We start from the raw sequence: 21,075 nt of genomic DNA, 5'->3' as shown, positions 1-21,075 counted from the left end.
TCCAAGAGTTTAGTTTGGGGTTAAAACATGTTTATTAAGTACTGCCGGGATGCTCACATTAGTGCTTATGCTGGCTTATGTATTGCAAAATGAATCACATCGAGTTAATGGCACACTTTAACTGCTGCAGCGTTATTTGAATTAGATTTCACACTAGTGAGCTAATGGTCTCGTGACACAACAGAGCGGTTGCCATTTCCCTGTGGATGCTGTGTGCAGTATGGGGATAGTTTGGTCTTGATATATTTGTACTACTAAAAGAAAGAGTTTACTTGCTGGAAAGTGGAGAGCCTGTGTTCCTAGTCCAACCCCCTTCGACTATAATGAAAAATACTGGAAGGAAAAAAAAGTCAAACAAAAACCTTGATATTCTTTATTTTTATTAGAATTTTAACAACATGAGTAAGTTGAAACCTGTAAGCAAAGCGATTATATGAGGAGGGTCTAATAAAGTTGTTCAAGCTACAACCTACTTTGATTGTTGAATCAAACTGAATAAAGCAGGCTGCTTTGATGGGTTTTTAGCTTCCACGAACATAACTGGCAGTGACATCTCTTGCTTTAATGGCAATGGTCTTCTGTGGGCTGGGAGTTTCATAATTAGCTGAAAGGAAAGAAAAAGTTGGTCTGGTCACAACTACAGATAGGAGAATTGCTGAACCAAGACTACTATCCCCAGTTCAGCCAGTGAAATCTCACTAATTTCAGCAGGAACTGATTATTTAAAAAAAAATTCTCCCTGAGCAGAAGAGCAAGTCAAAAGCTGTGGATAAAATTCTCAGGGGTTCCATGACTAGTGGTGATTAAGGATCTTTAAAAAGAACAACCAAGCAACCCAAGCACCGTAATGGCATTTACAGGTTGTTCCCAGAGGACAAATATTGAAAATCCGAACTATGTTTCTTCAGAAAGGGTACAGTTAGTGAGCCAGATTCTGTCCTTGGACTTGGGGAGGAACTTGTGTGCTTAGAATGGGAGGATCACAGCTTTAGTATCTGGACTGTAGAGTGGGAGGAGGAGGGAAGGCATAATGTACCCAAGGCAAGAAACAACAGCACAGCTGTTTTGCAGCCGCCCCCAGATACTGTAGTTCCTTTTTAATCTCAAATCTTCAGGGAAGTGAAACTCATAGACATAGTGGTGTATTCCTAAATCTTGTATTTCCACAGCAGTGCTGGAAACCACTCATCTCAAATACTTCAGGAATCTCTGCATGACTGGATTTGGGGTGTTCTCCCCCTTTGGCACCTTCTCCAAACCTCACCATATACCACCCACCCTTGCAAAACACAAGAACCACCCTAGTCCTCCTGCTTCCAGCAACCTCACAACCTCTTCCCAGGGAGCACATTGTCACCATCTTCATGGCACGCTTGCTTTTAAGGAGAAGTACCTGCTTTGTTCTCCATCCAGAAGGCAGTGATATGCGGCAATGTCTTTCTCCAGCTGTTGTTTGCTGGTCAGCAGATTTTCACGATCCCGCTGCTGCTGCTCGGTCTCTACTTTGATTTCTCCCATCTCTGCCTCCAGCTTGGAAATGACAGAGCCTAGGTTCTGCAGTTCGATGTCATGCCAGTGCTTGGCATCATATAAAGAGTTCTCCAGACCCCTCTTCTGTAAGGGCAGAACAACAGACATCAATAACAGTCAAGTTTTCAGAAGCTTCATAGTCATTTTTATTCCAGTTTGACCAATATGTCTATTGAATACGTTTAAGTGGAGATGTAATATTTTGAGTATTCCTTTCTTTAGATGCTTTGAAAAATTTGTATTATCATTACAAAGGTTGAACTACTTTGGTTACAAGGTGCAGAATTCTTCACATTGTCAAGTACTTCCCACCTAGAAATCTCAGTGAAATTATTATCAAGTATCAAGACACTGAAGATTGACGTTTGCGGCCTGGTTGTCAAATGTGTTACATTTAATGCACCACGTCAATCAAGAAGAGCCCAGAAATATCTGGCATCTTTGGAAACAGTATCTGCTGGAAATAGGATTTATACTTAAGCGTGCATCAGAAGATGGGAATGTTTTCCTTTGATGGCATGCTGAATTCACACAGAATGTGCCCACCCATTGAAAACCCAGCATTACTTACCAAGGTTCTCAAAGATTCGGTTTCTGCTTGCAAGCTCTGTATTTTGCAGGCGGTTTCATGGAACTCAGTTCTGAGGCCCTCCACCAGCTCTTCCTCCTGGGTTCGCATGGCAGCCGTCGTTTCAGCCTGCTGCTGGTACAAATTTGCAACTGCTGTCACAGCCTACTCAAATTATGGTTTAGTTTCCTTACATGCCAAACTCACAGCTAATATTTTCACAGTTTGTTGTAATTCTAAGTTTGATTCTTGTATATTAAATCCCCCAGCTGGATGCCTCTTAGTGTCAAAATTACCATATTTTCTATGCATTTACTGTAAAATGGCTTATAGACATGTCTATATATTTTGCTTATAGATACGTCTATATATTTTATCTATGTCAACTAAAGCTGTTCAGCATTCATACTAGTATGTTTAAAATGACCTATAAAAGAAAACATTGCTGTAATCCTTCATTTTGTAGCTATGCTATAATTTAAGTGTCTTCACTTAGTCTATTGGATTTCAGAAGTATTCACACCTTGATTTTTCACATAGGATTCTGTGAGTTAGAGATCAAGTCATATCACAGAAGTCAGAAACAATTTCTGTTAATTGAATTAAGAAACTCCTACACAATATAATGCTTTTGTTGCTTATGGGTTTTGTATGTGTTTAGTTCAGGTTCCTTGAAAATAGGTGAAGGAAAAGGTACCTTAGTAAAAATAAAATTTATATACATTTTTAATGAGGCCTGAGATGAAGGTTTTCAATCCAGAGCTCTGGGCTCTCTAGCAAATACAATTCTTCAGTCAAAAATCTATGTTTCTTCTGGCTGACACTGAAGTTAAACTATGAAAAATACTTCCATTCCACTCTGAAAATTCATCTTGACCTTGCCCTAATTTTCTGATTATGCATTCTTTTATTTTAAAAGTAAGGTCAATGACCACACCTTGGTCATTGTGAATGAAATAATCTCAGGTGCAAAAGATCATTTAAGTACCAATTAATTCACGAACAGAATTTAGGATTTATGAACCTGTGTTGAAAATGGCCAAATTTCAGTCCAAACGCCAAAACTGTCCTTTCCAGCAAATCGCACAGAGCCTGGGTTTTCCAGAAATACTTCACAGGGGCTTGTGCTTCAGAGAGACATAATCCCACCTCACTAGTCCTGGTGAACCCAGTGTCATGGTCATGGACTTGCCACTCTGGAGTAATTCATGTCTCTTAAGTTGTGTTGAGAGTGCAGTCTGCATGTTATTATGATACGAGGACTATAAATGCCTCCTTTTAAGAGATACATAGGGCAGGGGCAGTGCCTTTGCATCCATATTTATAGCCTCTACACATAACCCAAAGCCTGGCATCTCTTATTCACATTTACCCTGCTGGTGGCCCAAATGCTACCTATAAATCCCACTTGCCCTCACCACAGGTGATGTTGAAACTCATCCAGGAGTTACCCTAAGATGTCACAGCTACCTGATGTTAGTGATGTGAATGTTAGAATGGGTGGATGGAGTAGATGGAGGTGGCCACATCAAGACCTAAATACTGAGGATGACGCAACAAGCAAGCACACACTGAATGAGCTCTAAAGCATTTGGTACACACAAGGTTTTCCCATCCTCCTTACAGGATTACCAGCTGAGTTGCCCCAGAAGTCCTTGTAGGGGATGTCACTGGGCATGATACTTGGCTTCAGCTTTGGGGTTCCTTCTGTAGAGAAGTGCAGATGTAGTCTTTGCACCCTCTTTACTAGGCAATTCATGATTTCTGGTGTCTCTACTCTTCCTGTTCCTGAGGTGCTACACAAGGGAAAGGCTGTACTGAACTGTGGTGCCCACAAACTGGACTAATGGAGGGAGAGGATGAAATAATCCTCCTAAATCTTAATCATTTTGGTGCCTGAGTTTCCTAGGAATGTGCAGATTTCAAGCATGCCTGTAGAGTTCTGAGCCAGGTGTTGTGCAAGAGTGCAGAATCTCTCATTAGTCTGTTTTTTATGGAATCAAGATAACTGAAGGATGATTAGGGACACCCTACACTAGAGATGACAGAGGCAGATGTGTAATCATGTGCCCTGGGCAGAGCATTGCCATGGATCTACAGCTGGACAAGAGACAGGATGTGAAGAGGTCTAGTTCCATTATGACAGAAGTTTAACAGCTTGATGACTCAAGGTTTACTGCCTTGAGGATGAATCATGAATTAGCAGGATTTATGGATGGCAGAAAGCAATACAGATTAGCAATGAGCAGGGCTGGATATGTGGAATCCAACTACATGAATGCACAGCACCACATCATTAAATGAAGCATTTTTCAGGGGAAAATATTAAACAGCTTGCATGCCTTACAAGGGTTTAAATCACTTGCGTCGATTCAGGGAAAGGTTTTGAGCACTATGGACAAAAAAGTGCACAGGTCAAACCAAAGGATTTGAGATTTGTGGTTACTAACTCATCTAAAAAAAGTCCCATGTGAAACCCTGTTATATATGAATGTAAATCAGTATGTTTTGGTGCCAGAATACCCATGAAAAATCTAGCCAAGACAGCAAGTCTAGTCAGAAGACAAAGCAAATGAGGCAAGGGAATTAGTCAGAAAATAACAAAAATATTGCCCTGATGTCTAAGTCAGTGCTAGGAGATAATTTGAAATACCTTGGTCTCACCTGCTCACACCTACACCAAAGAATGGGTGCAGAGCAAAGGAATTAAAATATTAGGGACCAAGGAAACCTTCACAGAGAGAGACTAAAGAACTAGTAATGAAGAGCAAAGGAGAGAAGGGAACTGCTCTCCCTCCTCTGATGTTGCAAAAGGGTAAGGGCAAATTTTTTCCAGTGTGGATAACCAAATGGTGCAACTTAGCCACATAAGGTAACGTAAGCCCTTAAGCTTAGTTGAAAAAAGATGAACTCTTGTTATCTGTATAAATAGTAATAATCTGAATAGTTCTGTATGAGATACAAAACCGTACAAGATACAAAATTGCATCATCTGGGTTTAATGAGACGCATAGTTGGGGACAAAAAGCCCTAGAATGTCATACCAGAACCTACTCTGAACTGAAACTGATTTTCCAGTGATCTGTGATATTCTGATTCTTCCTCACATACATAAATAAATAAATAAATAAATAAATAAAGCAAACAACAAAAACAAACAAACAAACAAACAAAAAACAGGAATGGCTTAAATTAGTAAGAGCGTAGACTAAGACAGCCAAGTAGGGATATGTTAGGTTATGTCTGCTTGTTGACATTTCTCTGCAGTGTCTGGTGTTGGCTGCAATCAAGGACATGACAGCAGCAACCAACGGTCAGTGTGGGATGAGCTGGCGGTTTTCTCCTCAGATGATATCTCTCTGCAGCTAAAAGACCAATTATTGAACGTATGAAAGAAATGGGAAGAAAGAAGTTGTGAGGGTGTGTTTGCGCAGGAGGAGGTGGAACAAGCAGGATAGGAAAGTGAGGACAATGAAGAATTTGTTGCTGTCAGAGTAATGTTCATTTTGCTGAAACTTAGCATCAGGCCAGGAACAGATTTTCTAGGCAAAGCTGAGAATACTTTGGCTTTTCAGGGCTGCATATGCATCAAATGGAGATGCTCTCTGGGCTCATGCAGTTTATTACTGTGTCACCAACTTCCTTTGTGCTGTACAAGCTGAAAATCAGGCCCCCACAGACTAACCTTACAGAAACTTTGTTTACTAATAGTCTGACACTCTCACGAACTTGACAGGACCTCTGGGATGGGTCCTTGTATATTCCCTGGCACCCTCGGTATCACTGTTGTCACAGGATTTTACTTCTTTATTTTGAAAATAAACACCTACTCAGAGCTTGCATATGTCTTTGCAAACATATTTCTTGCTTTTTTTTTCTTGCTGTTTGCCTTCACTACCCCCTGCTCCTCTCATGGCAGCTCTGTGCCATGGAACAAGGGGGGCTGATTTTTGCTAAATATTTGTATAGCACAGCTGTAGTTGTGATTTGCTGTGCCGTGCTCTGCTGTAATAGCCAACTCAGAATGAGACGGCTACTAACAAATAGGATTGGCCACTGAACTTTATGCTTCAGCTCTGCAAAAATACTTACTTCAGCCAGCCACGCTGGAAAATGAGTGAGTGATCCTTTGTGACAGAGAAAATGCTGCATTTAAAGGCTGTTCAGACTCAGAGTCAGGAGAGGAGAACACTTTTAAAGGGAATGGCTATTATCATCACTTTTAATTTCTAAGTTAATGTCCAGTTTTTCCACTGCTGCCAAAGGAAAAAATTTCAAGGAGAAACCCACAAAAAGTCTGTAGCTGTATACTTAGTGTAGAGCAATATGTTTTGCCCTTTTGATTTATATACCCATTAAATTGTTTGGTGGAGGAACAGCCCTAGTAAGAAGGGTAATGACTGTGACTTGTCCTACACAGAAGAAATCAACTGATTTGGTTTTTCTTAGCCAATGTTTCAGAGTCGTTAGAAGGCTCCCGCAGATATTCATGATATCAGCAGGGCCATTTCCACTGCTGCTTAATGCTGTGCATCCCACAAAAGCCACCAATATTTATGAGTGTATTTTCCCATGGATTTGGGCCAAAAATCCTTTAGGTTTTTACCATCTTTTTTGTTTTGAGAAAAAAGCAAACACCAACCCTCAAAATTACTGCCTAGTATTAGTAGTATCTTGGACTGCATCAAAAGGAGCTTGGCCAGCAGGTCAAAGAAGGTGATTCTGCTGCTCTGCTCTGGTGGGACCCCACCTGGAGTCCTGTGTCCATCTCTGGAGCCCTTAGTACATGAAAGGCATGGACCTGTTGGAGAGGGGCCACAGGAGGCCACCAAGATGATCAGAGAGCTGGAAGACTTCTCTATGAGGACAGGCTGAGAGAGTTGGGGTTGTTCAGCCTGGAGAAAAGAAAGCTCTGGAGAGACCTCATAGCAGCTTTATAGTACCTAAAGGGGACCAACAGGAAAGATGGGGAGGAACCCTTTGTCAGGGACTGTAATGACATGACAAGGGGTAAAGGCTTTAAACTGAAAGAAGGTAGATTTAGATTAGATATAAGGAAGAAATTCTTCACCACGAGGGTAGTGAGGTACTGGAACAGGTTACCCAGAGAAGCTGTGGATGCCCCATCCCTGGAAGTGTTCAAGGCCAGGCTGGATGGGGCTTTGAGCAACCTGCTCTAGTGGAAGTTGTCCCGGTCCATGACAGAGGGGTTGGAACTAGTTGATCTTTAAGGTCCTTTCCAACACAAACTGTTCTGTGATTCAATGATTTTGTGTTTTCTTGAAATCCTGTAATGTCCAACATAATGTGAGTTACAGAGCACTTACCTTGGTACGGAGCAGGGCACCTGTCTCAGCACGATTCTTTTCAATGTCTCTCTCCCAGTGGATTCTGATTTTTTCCAGTATGTCATCCAGGCCACTCCCCAGGGGAACATCAAGCTCTTCCAGCTGAGATCCAGCAAGCTGCTTGTATAGCACCTTCACATCCTTGAAAAAAATAACGGACATAAAAGCAGTGAGCTGGACAACTGAATGGTAGCTTCAGAGGGGCTCGAGGAATGGTTAAGGTTGGGAGGGACCTCTGGAGATCATCTAATCCAACCCACCTGCTAAAGCAGGTACACCTAAAATAGATTGCACAGGTGCCACAAACAGAGAGAATAATTAGATTTGGTCCCCAAATGTGTTTCTGCATTAATGATTTAGTGCACTGGAGGGTTTCTCTTTTCAGCTGTGCATTTGCCTTGCTTCTCCATGGGGAATCTTGCTGCAGCTCCAGGTTAGTAGAAGTGGTTTCCCCATTGGTGGACGGAGATTGAAGCACCAAGGCACTGCCTGGAGCAGCCCTCTCACAGTGGCACGTTCCTCCAGCAGAAAGAGCTTGACACACACACACTGTACATCTGGGACCTAAGCCCACCACAGCTGCATTGCCAGTAAAGCTGCAATTTGGGCTTTGGGTCAAGGAGCTAACAACTGACAGAAAATCAAACCCTGCTCTTCCCTCTCTGCTGCACCACACAATAACCTAGACATGCATCTACTGCCTGTCCCCATGACTTGCCTCAGTGGTGTGTTGCTCAGGAGAGACTTAGTTTTGGGAACTGAGCAGCTTGCAAAGCCAACCAGGATATTTTCAGAAGAGCCTGGTTGATGCTCCACATTAGTGCAGCAGGACCAGAACTTTTTTTCCTGCACAGACATTTTCTCTTTAAATCTCTGGCTGAGAGTCAGACCTCCCTGTTGAGATGCCCACATATGTGACTGGCAACCCCATGACCTTCATGTGGTGTCTAGCAAGAAATGATGACATCACTTCCATGTCATTCTTATCAGATGAGAAAGAGTTAAAACTTAAATGTAAGCAATTTGATCATGCCTCAGAGGTCAGTGCTTTAAGTTAATAGAGAAGAGTGAAATAGGAGCAGTTTTCAGGAGAATCCCACCACCCAAAGATGGCAGGTAGAGCGTTTTAGTGCTTGCTTTGCACTAGATGTGTGATACCAAGTGGATGAAACAGGTATGCATTGGCTTTGTAGTGTCTCAAGTCTGGACTTACTTCTTCATGAGTCTTTGACAGCAAAGTTAGTTCTTCTTTCATGCTTTCTATCTGACTCTCCAGATCCATTTTAGTTAGGTTAGCATCATCAATCACTTTATATAGGGAATTAATTTCGTCTTCCACTGCCTTTCTGAATGGCTGTTCATTTTCATACCTGCAGAGAAAAACAATCAAACAAACAAACAAACCCAACCAACCAACCATCCCCCCCAAAAAAACCAAACAACAACAAAAACCAAACCCAAACCTTAATACAGCACAGCTCAGCAAGAAAAACCTGCTTTTTTTCTTTTTTTCAAATGACACCGTTCAGGCTAATTAGCTCATCTGTGCCAAACAGAGGCACAGAAGATATACTTTGCTCTCACCTTATCTCACTATGCTTGAATTTAACTACCTGACGTACCCTGTCATTAACTCAGAGTGTAATAAAACAAGCCAAGTTAGCAGTCTGCGCTATGGTGGTTATCAGCCTGATAGGATTCCTGAATAAGCATGGAGAGGCACATGGTCCCCTGCTATATCTGGTTTTTATATACAGTATGACTATGAGTGGCTTTTTCTGTGCTTGCTTAGCTGTAAAATGATAATACCTGCTTGTTCATCTACATAAAAGCTTTTCAGAGCTATGGTTAAAGAAACCATGTGTGTATTGTGCTTTGTTTTTACTAACAGACATGCTGATGGCAGCCTGTTCTATGTTCCAGGGTACCAGCCCATCCTTAAGACCAAATCCTAGTGGCCTCAAAATAAATAGGAAATCTGAGTGGTTGGTTTGTCAACTAGAATTGCTATTAAAGCAAATGGCTCATTTCTAAACTGTGGCCACAATGGTAGAGAAAAATGTGGCAGGCAGTTGCTAGTCTACAGCACTGCTTGCTGTGTTGCTCTCATTGGAACCTTTTCATTTTAGATATTCCTTTGAAAATGTGGCTGGGTTGTGTGGTGAATCTCCTGGGCTGGAAAGCTTTTGTGTCAAACCCATCCAACCTGGGGACATGGTGGCCAGGGAGGTTAGACAGGGGGACTGGCAGGTTAGATGGGAGCCAGCTTCATAAACAAGTCCTGCACTTTGCCCCTTGAGAACCACTTGCCTTTCTGGGAGTTCAACAGCTTGGGAAAGTGGCAGCTGATCCCAATGAGCATTAGGAGCTTTCACTGTGCAGTGGATTGATTTGACATTGATTTTGTTATGTAGACCACTTGTTCAAGTCAGCTGACATTTTTGAAAAACGTGTTTTAAAACTACTTAATATATGAGGGTAGTTTGCTGGATGTAAAGCCATGAAATGAGTATCTCAGAGTTGTACCATTCTGAAATAAAGACCAAACCTAAGAACGTGATTAACACACTTATTGATATGATTAAATAAAATAATACCAGAGAGAGAAGTTTAAGGGATGATAAAAAACAAAGGAAATAACAATCAATTAGTTTTAAGTACAGTTTGTGTGTCAGATCTTGTGAAAAGCTGTTTGTAAATGAATGAGTCCGTTATGAGTAAATGCTAGAAGGATCACATCTCCTGAGTAAAATTTAAAGAGCTTCATGTACTCATGTACATGAATATTAAGCTTTGCAAATGGAAATGCATTAAAAGTAGTTTGTCAGTATTTAAGATCTTCTTTTACTATTCATTTCTGTCGGTAAAGACCAGGAAAATCAGTGCAGCCCATTTATTTTTTCCTTATCTAATGTTTCCACGCTGACATTTGTGGTGGTGCAGTTTCTGCTTTTCAGCTGCTGCAGCAGAATGATTGTTACTTCCAAAACCATTTGTGTTGTACTGGAAATTAAAACTAAAAATCACATGAAGTTTGCCTTTGTAAAATATCAACCCCAATATGAATGAAAACTGACCTCTCAGTAAGACATCGATGTCTGTATACCAAAAAATAGCTTAAGTAATTTTGCTAGTGCACATTTTTGTTACTATAAATCTTCAAAATCTTCCAAAATAATGTTAACATCATAATTATTTTGATGTTACAAAACACCTCCCAAGTCAGGGTGTTGAATATTCAACTTTAAAGAAGGGGCCCATTCTACTCACTAAGCTTTACTCCCCTATAGAGTAAGGGTTTGCCAAGGCAAAGTTGCAGATGAAGTGGCCAGCGAGGTGCCACCACAAGACTACCTGTCTTTAAAATCTTCAGCACAGGCTTGAATGTTCTCAGTGTGCAGCATAAGACGAGCGTTTTCGAGGACTGCTTCACCCACCTAGAAAGAGACAACAGAACTCAAGCAATGAAGAGCTTCAGCACATTAGCTACGTGCCTTGTACATGTATCTTAAGCAGATGTATAGCTTCGATTCTGAAAATAATCCTTTAGCCTAGTGCTGTTCAAGTCACTCATTCCAGATAATTTAATCAATTGATTTTGTACATATAAATTCACAGATACTCTGAAAATAGTCCATAATTTGTTATCAAACTATTCATTGCTCCTAAACATTAATATTCTTGGGGAAACACTTTTATTCTGCTCATTGCAACAATCGAAGTTCATTACTGTGTGCAAGGTACGTTCATCATTTCAATCCCACTTTTATCTTCTAGATACAATTTAAGTAGCACTCGTGCAATTTCTATTCTGATCCATATCAGTAATCCTTTCCAGGGCCATCCTCTTCAGTGAGCCGAGGAATACTTGTTGCTCAGCTCCAAGAGCATCATTTTTCTTCCCTGATGGGATCCTGTAAGCTCTTGAGATAGATATGAGACCTGAGAAGCCCACAGTCTCTGAATATTATTATCCCAAATGTGAAATGCTTTTGAAAGATTGTGCATATCAGACTGCGGTGTCATTGCTATGGCTCTGGGGAGGTATCTTTATGCCTAGGAGGCATTTGAGGGGTAAAAAAAACGGAAGGCTTGTGATATAGCGGCTTGTTGTTATTCTAGAGGGTTATATAAAATTATTAAAAAGTGAGAAAAGACCACTGCTTGTCATGGAGTCATATGTGCCCTGGGCTATGGAGGTGACCGAAGACATGCTGGATTCAGTACCAGGATTAGAGCAATCATCTCTGCATATAAGTGTCTGGGGGCTTCAGCTATCCTGTGGTCCATGTTGTTGCTCCGGAGGAGCTAAACTCAACAACTCTTAGGTCTCTTTCAGAAGATACCTATGGAGATTTGCAGTTGAAACTAAACCACCCCATGAATAACAGCCACTTTTTAAGCAGGCCAGGAGAGTTCTTGAAGCACAAATCTTTCTTTAGATAATTAAGTCTGCAACTAAATGAGATTGCAAATCCCCCGAAGCACTCTGCTTCCCTGAGGTAAAACAAGTCATGCAATGTGGAGGTGGACATGCAAGGCTGAAGCTACACGGTAATTAAAATTCATCTTCATGAAATGTGGCTTACTGCTCCAGATGTCTTACAGATGCTTGGACAAACAAATATGAAATATGTGAAGGCATCTGATAAGGAGAGATCTGGAGGAATACCCTGTTCGCCACATCAAGAAGTCCACAATGGATCATGATGTTAAAAGCACTCTGCATCTTTTAACTCTGAGGAGGCATGAGAGTTAAAAAAAGTGGTTTGCTTACTTCTCACCTACTGTTAGGAACAAAAAGGGAAGGTGGCTGTGGCTGGAAGCCTGGACCTGGAGCCCCATTCCTGCCAGCTCCCGCTCAGGGCTTGGCTTCCAAAGGAAACAGAACTGATGCCCTTGTATGGGCAGCCAATTTTTCATTAGTAAGTGTGGGATTTCTTGGCCAATTCTAACAGGTATGATAGAGGGAGTAGCCATCTCAGAGACATGCAGTTCCAAAATGTTTCATGAGAGCAGCATCTAGACAGAGGAGAAAGTTCCCATGAATATACTGCCACTGGGCAAAGAAGCCCCAGTTTCGGCATGAGAAAATTAGAGAGCACAGGAACACTCAGGAGTGAGAGATGTTACGAAAGCTACAGGTGTGAGCAAAGAGATGGTATCTGATGGCACACCAGCCAGCCCCGCCATGCACCACACAGGTACAGAAGACGTTCATGTGCTCTCTTGCACACGGAACAGGCTCTTCTTCATTATTCAACCCCTTGTTTCCTTCTCCCTGCTTTTTTCCAACCCCACTTTACCAGCACTGGCCTAACTCCTCAGCCCCCAGGACATCCCTTCTGTGGCATTTCAGAGCTGCTGGGCGGACACAGGACTTTGGGGACAGGCTGCTCTGCCGTCCTCAGGTCCCCTTGCACCAAGAAACCTGAGTTTCTCCTGAAAAATGGAGAAAAGACATTTAGTTTTTACATGTGTCCTGGTTTTGTTAAAAACAAGTTTCTCTTTCAGTGAATTTTGCCTGTCAGCTAAAGCCTTCACGTTAACTGCATTTTCCTGGAGAACCAGACACGTTTTGGTAAACCTAGCAATGGAATGCAAACTTATTGATAAGCATGGATGGACATCTCGCGAGAGGGGCAACGAGAAACCGGTGACCAAGAAACTGACCAACTGTGTATAACATTCCATTCACGTGAATACTTCATATAAAAGTGGGAGATCACGAGGATCTCGTCCCTTTTGCCTTTGCTTTTTCCCTTCTGCTTATGGCCGACATTAGGAGAGGACCTTGCTAGTCGTCCCTGTGAACTGAGGCCTAGTGAGAGACTGAATCCAGCTCCGGTTGGCTGCAGAGTCCATTCCAGGACTTTGGGTGCCAGCTCTGCAGTTGCTGAGACTTTCAAGATTGGTTTTGTATATTTTGTATTATTTTCTCTATTCTTATTAGTAGCATTAGTAAAACATTGTTAATTTTTCCAACTCTCTTCTCTCTGTCCTTCTTTCCCTCCCGATCGCCTGTCTTGAGTGGGAAGGGGGGAGAGGGAGGGGCAAAACGGGGAAGTGGGGGGGAGAGAGGGTTAACAATACATCTGCCAGGGTTTTATTGTCACCCTGCAATCTTAACCCTCGACAACATGGCAGCAGCACGGAGGTAGAGGCAGGTCTTTGATCCAAACTCTGAATGTTTTTTTCTTTTTTAATGTTCTTTTTTTCTACAGAAATTATTTTGTCTTCCTGCCAAATCATAAACATACGGATTGTCAAAGAGCTTTTTTTTTCCTGACTCAATCAGGGAGCAGAAACACTGCCCCGTGGTTTGCCCTCCCCTGTCAAAACAAGCCCATTTGCCTCTAGCATTGAGCCCCTGCAGTTACAGTATCTGACCTAAAGTCTGATGAAATTTAATGCCTTTGAAAGAACTAGGACCATACCATAAGCGAAAGTAACATTAAATCCTGTGAGCTGCACGGTGCCACTCAGAGGTATGTTAATGGCTAACTCCAGAGGCTGGATTCTGTGTAAAATGTTATTTGGGCTGCATTGCAAGTAGAAGCAGGGAGTAGCTGGTGATTTTCCACTGCCTGGATTTCTGCCTCTTTGCAGAGGAAAACTGGTTTTAAAAGCACTTTTCAGTAGTGATCTTCTGGCTTTATTGAAGCATTTGGGGTGGTTTCTTACCTGCCTCATGAGTGAGTGTCTCTACCAGAGCCCTGGTATTATACTCCTGAGGACTCAATACCTGACTCCCCTCTTCACAGACCAGCAGCAAATGCCAAATGTTCAGTGAGAAAGTCCAGGGCTTTCCAGAACTGCACATAAACCTGAACTGTGCCGTGTAAGTAAAAATGGTATAAAAATGTCAAATGTTTGGAAGGCTTCAGGGATGAGAGTTTTAGGGGGAACCAGCAGGCATTAGCCTTTCAGCCCTCCTGGAAATGAGCTGTGTACGCTTTAAATCCGACAGCGAACCTGAAGCATAAACAATGACACAGTAGTTTCTATGTAGAAACTGGGTTTCCTAAAAAATTCTCCCTGATTTGTATGAGCTGTGAAAGCCCTTTCCAAGGCTTGAGAAGAAGAGATGTAAGACTTCCACCTAGTGGCTCTTTTGTTTGGTTTAATTCTCCTAATAATCGACAGCTGGATGCAAACACTCAGCATTAGTGAGGCTGATTCATAGCCACTTTGCTGACACATGTACTAAAAAGCATGATGCAGCAGTTCAGAAAACACACTTCTTTGTGCTCATTGGAAACGAGAGGGCTCACAATGCTGCAAGCACTTGGGCATTGCCTCCTCCACTTGCAAAGCAGACGGCAATGCTGTCCTGCCTCACGGGGCTTCTGAGATGCTTAATTCACTGACGCTTATGTGACATTTAAGCAGTCATGATGGGAAATGTTATAAAAATGCAAATATTATTACTAATAATAGCTCCATTAAGTCATATATTTGCTTTCAACACTCGCATCTGTGATGTACGTACACCTTTTGAACATGTTTTTTTTGTAGCTCTTGAATTAACACTGAATATTTGTGCTGTAAAATGTCTTAACTAGAAAGCAGCAACAATTTTGTTCGATTTCATTGTGATTTTATGGACATGAAAACACAAGTTCAATTTTTAGAAAAAAAAAGAAGAATATCTTAGCAAAATCTGTATCAACATACTGGCCCATTTACTGGGTTATGACTGGCAACAAGGAAAACCAGCTGTTTCAAGGGTGTTTCAAGGCCTCCAGCCTTGATAAAGGGTGATGTGGTACAGACACTTAGGGGACAGCCTATCCCTGGTTGATTTTTAAGACAGATCTGACCAAGGTCAGAACTGCAATATTTACTATACCTTTCAAATTCTTAGTTACGCTTTATCAATATCTTCGTATACTTTCACTATTCTTACAAACGCCTAATCCCTTTCTGAATGCTGCTGAATTTGTGGCCTCAGGTGTGGCCAATGATGAATCTCATGGTTTAATTATTTATGTAATAGAATATTATCTGACTTTTGTGTTCACCTCAGTTAAAGCAAATGATGCAGCAGTGGAGAAAGATCAGAAGATGCTGGTCTAGTCTTCCGCACACAGAAAGAAGTGGTTGATATCAGCCCTTTGACTCCAACACATTGTAATTCACAGCTAAATCAGGCTAAAGTCACACAAGCCAATGCCTGCTGCTCAGATGCAAAGCAGTAAACTTGAATGCTTTTGGTCATGCTTTCTGTGTTGAAATCCTTCAGAGCCTGAAGAAGGAAAACCCCAAGGCAGCAAGAGTGGCATTTGTTGCATTGCCTTGGGAAAGGTAATACCTGGAGAGAGACTGGGAAGATTGATGGGTCCTTTGCAGATTTCTGCTGCATCCAAGAAAACACAACTTCATTCATACATTGTATATTTTATAACTAAACAGGACTGCCTGGTTCTTAAAGCATGAGGTACCTCCTAAAGAAATTATCTGTCAAAACTGTAACGTTGCTTGTAAAAGCACAAGCAGAAAAATCTCACCCCCACACACCTCACAACTATCTGTGAAGGCAGTTCAAGGTTATGCTGTTGGAAGTGGCTGAGAGGACATAAATAAAACCAATTTATTGCCATCCTCTGTATGGCAGTTGACCAAGCTCTGGGCCATTTTGTGGGAGTTTGTTGTGCCCTTACATCAGTGGCAGAATGCTATTTCACCGACTTACAGATACTAATCATGCACTATGTTGCTTTAGAATAGAATAATAGAATCATAGAATAGTTTGGGTTGGAAGGGACCTTCAGAGGTCATCTGATCTAGACCCCTGCAATGAGCAGGGACATCTTCAACTAGATCAGGTTGCTCAGAGCCCCATCCAGCCTGACCTAGAATGTCTCCAGGGATGGGGCATCTACTGCCTCTCTGGGCCACCTGGGCCAGTGTTTCATCACCCCTATTGTAGAAAATTTCTTCCTCACATCTAGCCTGAATCTCCCCTTCTTTAGTTTAAAACCATTACCCCTTGTCCTACCACAACAAGCCCTGCTAAGAAGTCTGTCCCCATCTTTCTTATAGGCCCATTTTAAGTACTGAAAGGCCACAATAAAGTCTCCTCAGATCCTTTTCTTCTTCATGCTGAACAACCCCAACTCTCTCAGCTTGTCCTCACACCAGAGCTGTTCCAGCCCTCTGATCATCCTGCTGGGTGGAGTGTGTAACAGATAATATACAAGAGCTCTCTTGGCCCCACAGTGAATAAATTACCGTGTGCAAGTCCAAATGTGATGATTCCTCAGGCTGTCAGTCCTGTATATTCTCCAGGCTTAATATAAACACCGAATAAATGCTGACAGTCTGGCCAGGTGCAATTCAGTATCTGCACAGAAAAACTCTGATGACGTTTCAAATGCTCCCAACCATGCACAAGAGTCACAGCAGTGATAAAAATGGTCCTGGATGTTGATTCCTCCTTCTGCTTTTGTGTTTACTCCTGTGATCTCAACTGTGCTACATGCCATCTCATAGACAAAATAAATCTCTGTGTCTCCCACACAGCCATAATTGAATGGTCACGGAGGCTGAGCTACTCCCTCTCTGTAAACTCACTGAGATTATTTCAAGTGTCCACTTTTCCCAGGTGCTGCCCTGCTCCGTGGGAAGGAATTACCATTACAAACTACCTCTTCTTCTACAGAAGAAACACATTTGATTATTTTTCCACAAGAAGACTGGGATGAAGCCTGGAGAAAAGAAGTATGCCAAGGATAAAATGAGTTTAATTTGTATTTTTGTTACATGAAGTCCTCTCCACAAGAATTTCTCATTCCTCTTGTTTCCTGCAAAAATCCTCCCACTTTGTGCCTGTCCCAATTAGTGTCTCCACCTGCTCTGATAAAAACCAGCTGCCCAGGTGGATAAATAGTGCTGTGAGCTGGATAGTGGCTTTCCATCATGCTGCTCCTGTCAGTGATACCCTGCTGCAGTAATGGGTTTGCCCATTGCAATAAAACACAAGTTTTTTTTCCCCTGAGGGACCCTTGGAGTCACTTGCCACATTTTTCACCTAGCTCTGTGTTTGGGAGAAATGCTGGCACCCAGTTGTTACTACTGGGAGGAAAACTACCCAAAATGTGGGATGCCAGAACACATCTCATGAAGGCCAGGAGGGAAATGGGACCATCTGGTTCACTGCAGTCTCTCCTACCCCACTGCAGAGATGGGCCCATCACGTTTCTGATTTTGGGACAAGGAGAGTCTTACATGGCGATATCCTTGTCTTCTCACTCACCCTGCCCCAGTTTTGTATTTTTATTTGCTTCTTCTTGTTCAAAATCTGTTCCTGTTGTAGGCATTGAGGCTAAAACAGGTGGCAGCTCAAGTGGCTTTCCACCTCAAGACTTTCACAGCTGCTTCATGGGAAGCACATTGAGGGGGTTTATGGCTGCCAGGGATCCCTCATGGCTGAGAGCACCGTGTTGCCTGGGAATCAGATTGAATCCTCAGAGTTTGCAGGAGGCTGAAAAATGGTATGTCCCATTTAAGTGGATGTGGACATGTATAGAAAATCTGAATATATTTACAAAATTAACATCTAGAAATGTATCTGCTAGGCGTCTCTCATTTCTGTTACAGCTGAACATCTTTTACTTCTCCTACTGGGACACATCATGGCAGGAGGGCACTGACTTCGTATGGTTGCAGCAGTTCCCACGGCAACTGATTTGATGTTATTTTAATAACTATGACAGTTTTGGTGTTGATGCTGGCATACTTTTGCTAATTAGCCCCAAGATGAACAAGTTAATCAGTGTTTGGGCTGGATGAGGTCCTACTTTCATTTTCGGTTAGATGCTTAATATAGAAAAGCAAAGAAACCTATTAGTCGGAATTGTACGTAACAGCTCAGATTATGCCCGAGAAAGTAAAAACCCACTAAGTGATGCCTTTTTTATTGATTTAATTGAAGTAATTCAGAAAACTTTATGTATTCTATAATGTGTTTTCATGGTTAAATAGATACAGATAATGCTAACCTTCTCTTATTTTGTATGATTCTTGCAAATGCTATTACTTCATAGCTTTATTTTTCTGATACATATTCAAGCTACATTGCATTATGAGCTGCTCTTATTCACTCATAAGAAAAGGAGATGGAGGCAAGGTGGCAGGGTGACAATATAAAGAAAGTTTAAAAGGAAAGCAATTTTGATGAAAAATCATTACATTATTAGGTTCATCTGCACTATAATAGTGGGGTTTCATATAAAGATAAATCGCATATCCCACAATCCTACTTTTTTGGTCTTAACCATAGGCCCTGATACATTTTACAGGTGAGATCTACAGATGGGACACTCGTCTGAAAAACATGGGACAGTGGCTGCAAAGTGTTAACCCTCCAGCTCATATCGAAGTTCCCATCTGCCTCAGTGAGGTGATAGGTTCAAGGGTATGGCTTTTCGTAAGCATCCCAGATTCCAAGCAGCTATTGCCTTCAGCAGCCAGTCCCTTCAGGAAGCTTTATAGGATTAGCAGCAGAAATGTCATTTACCAGTACAGATAACTTTAAAAGTCAGTGCTTAACTGGGCACTTCTGCTGACATGATCTTGGTACAACAGGGTTCAGGCAGCATTCCTAGTGTTCTGGGTGAAGACCTGCCCTGAAAACACAGCGCGCTTATAAAAATGCACCCTCTTTCCTATGCCAGAGGTAAAACTCTATCCAGCCCAAGGTAGAACACGCGATTATCCCAAGGAACTTAAAGTCGTCTTTCAGGCTTTCTGAAGACCTGCCATCGGCATTTTCTGCACCTGCACAAGCGCTGTTGGGAAGAGTTGTGCAAGATGACAGGTTCTGGCTTTTCGGGGTCCTCTCTGCTCTCAGTGGCTGGGAGTCAAGAAGCCGACACTCATGATATGCACTGAGACCTTGGGAAGCAGAGTCCTGCATTCCCTGCAAGCAGGACATCAGCCTGCGAAGTCTTACGGGTCAGCAAAAGGAACTGTTTCTTGTCCATGAGGTCAATGCAAACACCATTTCATACCCCCACAATGAACATTTTCCTGGAGAACCCTGCAGCTTGTGCCATATGAAGAAGGTAGGTGGAAAGGACGGTCGGATGGCAACAAAGGGAAGGAGTCACTCATTGGTAGCCATGCAATTACTATTTTTAAATAAATAGAGCTTTTGAAAATGTGATGAAGCAAACAAGGGAATAAAGTAAAAACGTGAATTGCTAATTTTTTAAAAAATAAGTGCTTGTAATTATATAATGTTAAGGGATAAACTAATTCAGTCCTAGCAGTTTAATAATTTTAATGTTCAGTGTAAGAACCACAGGTAATAAAAAAGAACTAGAACCCCCCCACTTTTTAGTCAGCCCAGACTATCGCGCCTTGGGGTGCATTTCGATTGCCTCCATGTGCACAATGCCTGAGGGAATTCTCCTGCTTAATAGGCATTTTCCACAGCACACTGTGAAATTGTAACACTGCTTATGACCAAGATAGTTTTAAAACCCTCTGTCTAGGGCACCGTGCCTTGAAACGAGGCGACATTCATCATAAACATCAATCCTCACCGCTCATCATTGCTAATGCCTCATGAAGTTCCCTCGGTTGTCGACAGTTCTCCGGTACCCACCTGATGGTAAATCGCCTCCCAGTTCTCCCGCAGCGCTCCCCAGCTTCCCACGCTGGCCGCTTTCTTGTCCAGGTAGACCCTGATGTGCTCCTCCAGCTCCTGGTTGACCTGCTCGAGAGCTCGCACCTTCTCGATGTACTCCACCAAGCAGCTGTTCAGGGTTTCGTAGGAGAGAGCCCTGCCCTTCTCCAGCCCCGGGGCCAGGGGCACCGTGGAGGCGGAGCTGCGCAGACCCTGCAGGAAGACGCTGCTGATGCCCAGGGCTCTGCGGGACACTCGGGTGCCCAAGCTGCTCACGCCGCCGGTGGGGACGGTGCCCACGTAGACACCGGGGGGTCTCGCCAGGCTCCCAATGCTCAACCGGCGGCCGGGTGTCCCCGAGCTCTCGGCCGCAGTGGAAGAGGGCTGCTGCCCCAAGAAGGACGACCGGCGCCTGGGCAAGGGCATCCTGCCGTTCCCGCCCGCTGAGCCCTGCTCAGCCCGGCCACCAAGCCCCGCACTGGCGGGAGGGATGTGCCGAGCCCAGCAGGTTGGGGCTGTGGGGGGTTTCGGCTTTGTGCGACGGCTTTCTGGAAGGGAGGGCTTTGTGCTGCCTGGGAGCGCCCATCACATTGTCCGGGCGGCTGCTGGGTCAGCAATCCCATTTCAGGGGAAATCTCCCTGCTGCTGCTGCTGCAAATGTGGCAGATGAAAAGCACAATGGTGTTTACAGGGACAGCGGGATGGGGATTCAGTACAACGTACGTGTTAAAATACCAGCGGTGTTTTCTATGGTGACACCCAGATGATTTCCTAGCCCTACACCCACAGGTATCTAGATGTGTATTACAAACACATTAGCTGCTCGCATCCATGCTCATCCCAGACAAAGTCTCCTGCAGCAAAACCCTACCTAAAGTTAGCAAAACCCAAAGTTTTGAGGAGCCAGCCATGCCATAGCTGATCCGAGCTGAGCCAGCCTTTCGCTGCCGCAGAGCCTCAAATGCTCCCTCAGCCCTGCTGCAGCTTCTGGATTT

At 43.0% G+C, this 21,075-nt stretch overlaps 1 protein-coding gene across 2 annotated transcripts; it reads right to left on the bottom strand.

The window, feature by feature from the left end:
• Nucleotides 1-363: 363 nt before the first annotated feature.
• BFSP2 (beaded filament structural protein 2) lies at nt 364-20,608 on the bottom strand. Of its 2 annotated transcripts, none has more exons than XM_021280354.2 (7): nt 20,060-20,608; nt 10,801-10,883; nt 8,660-8,816; nt 7,426-7,587; nt 2,102-2,230; nt 1,394-1,614; nt 364-604 (listed from the first exon to the last, which is right to left on the bottom strand). In XM_021280354.2, the coding sequence occupies exons 1-7, from the start codon at nt 20,504-20,506 to the stop codon at nt 601-603; spliced, it is 1,203 nt and encodes a 400-aa protein (XP_021136029.2). In that variant the 5' UTR covers nt 20,507-20,608; the 3' UTR covers nt 364-600. The 2 variants fall into 2 exon arrangements, with proteins under 2 accessions (XP_021136029.2, XP_005513165.2); XM_005513108.3 differs by having other exon boundaries at nt 2,102-2,233; nt 20,060-20,598.
• Nucleotides 20,609-21,075: the final 467 nt, after the last annotated feature.

Source organism: Columba livia, chromosome 2 (assembly GCF_036013475.1).
Source record: "Columba livia isolate bColLiv1 breed racing homer chromosome 2, bColLiv1.pat.W.v2, whole genome shotgun sequence".
NCBI classification, from domain to species: Eukaryota; Metazoa; Chordata; class Aves; order Columbiformes; family Columbidae; genus Columba; species Columba livia.
This window is presented reverse-complemented; position numbering and strand designations above follow the sequence as displayed.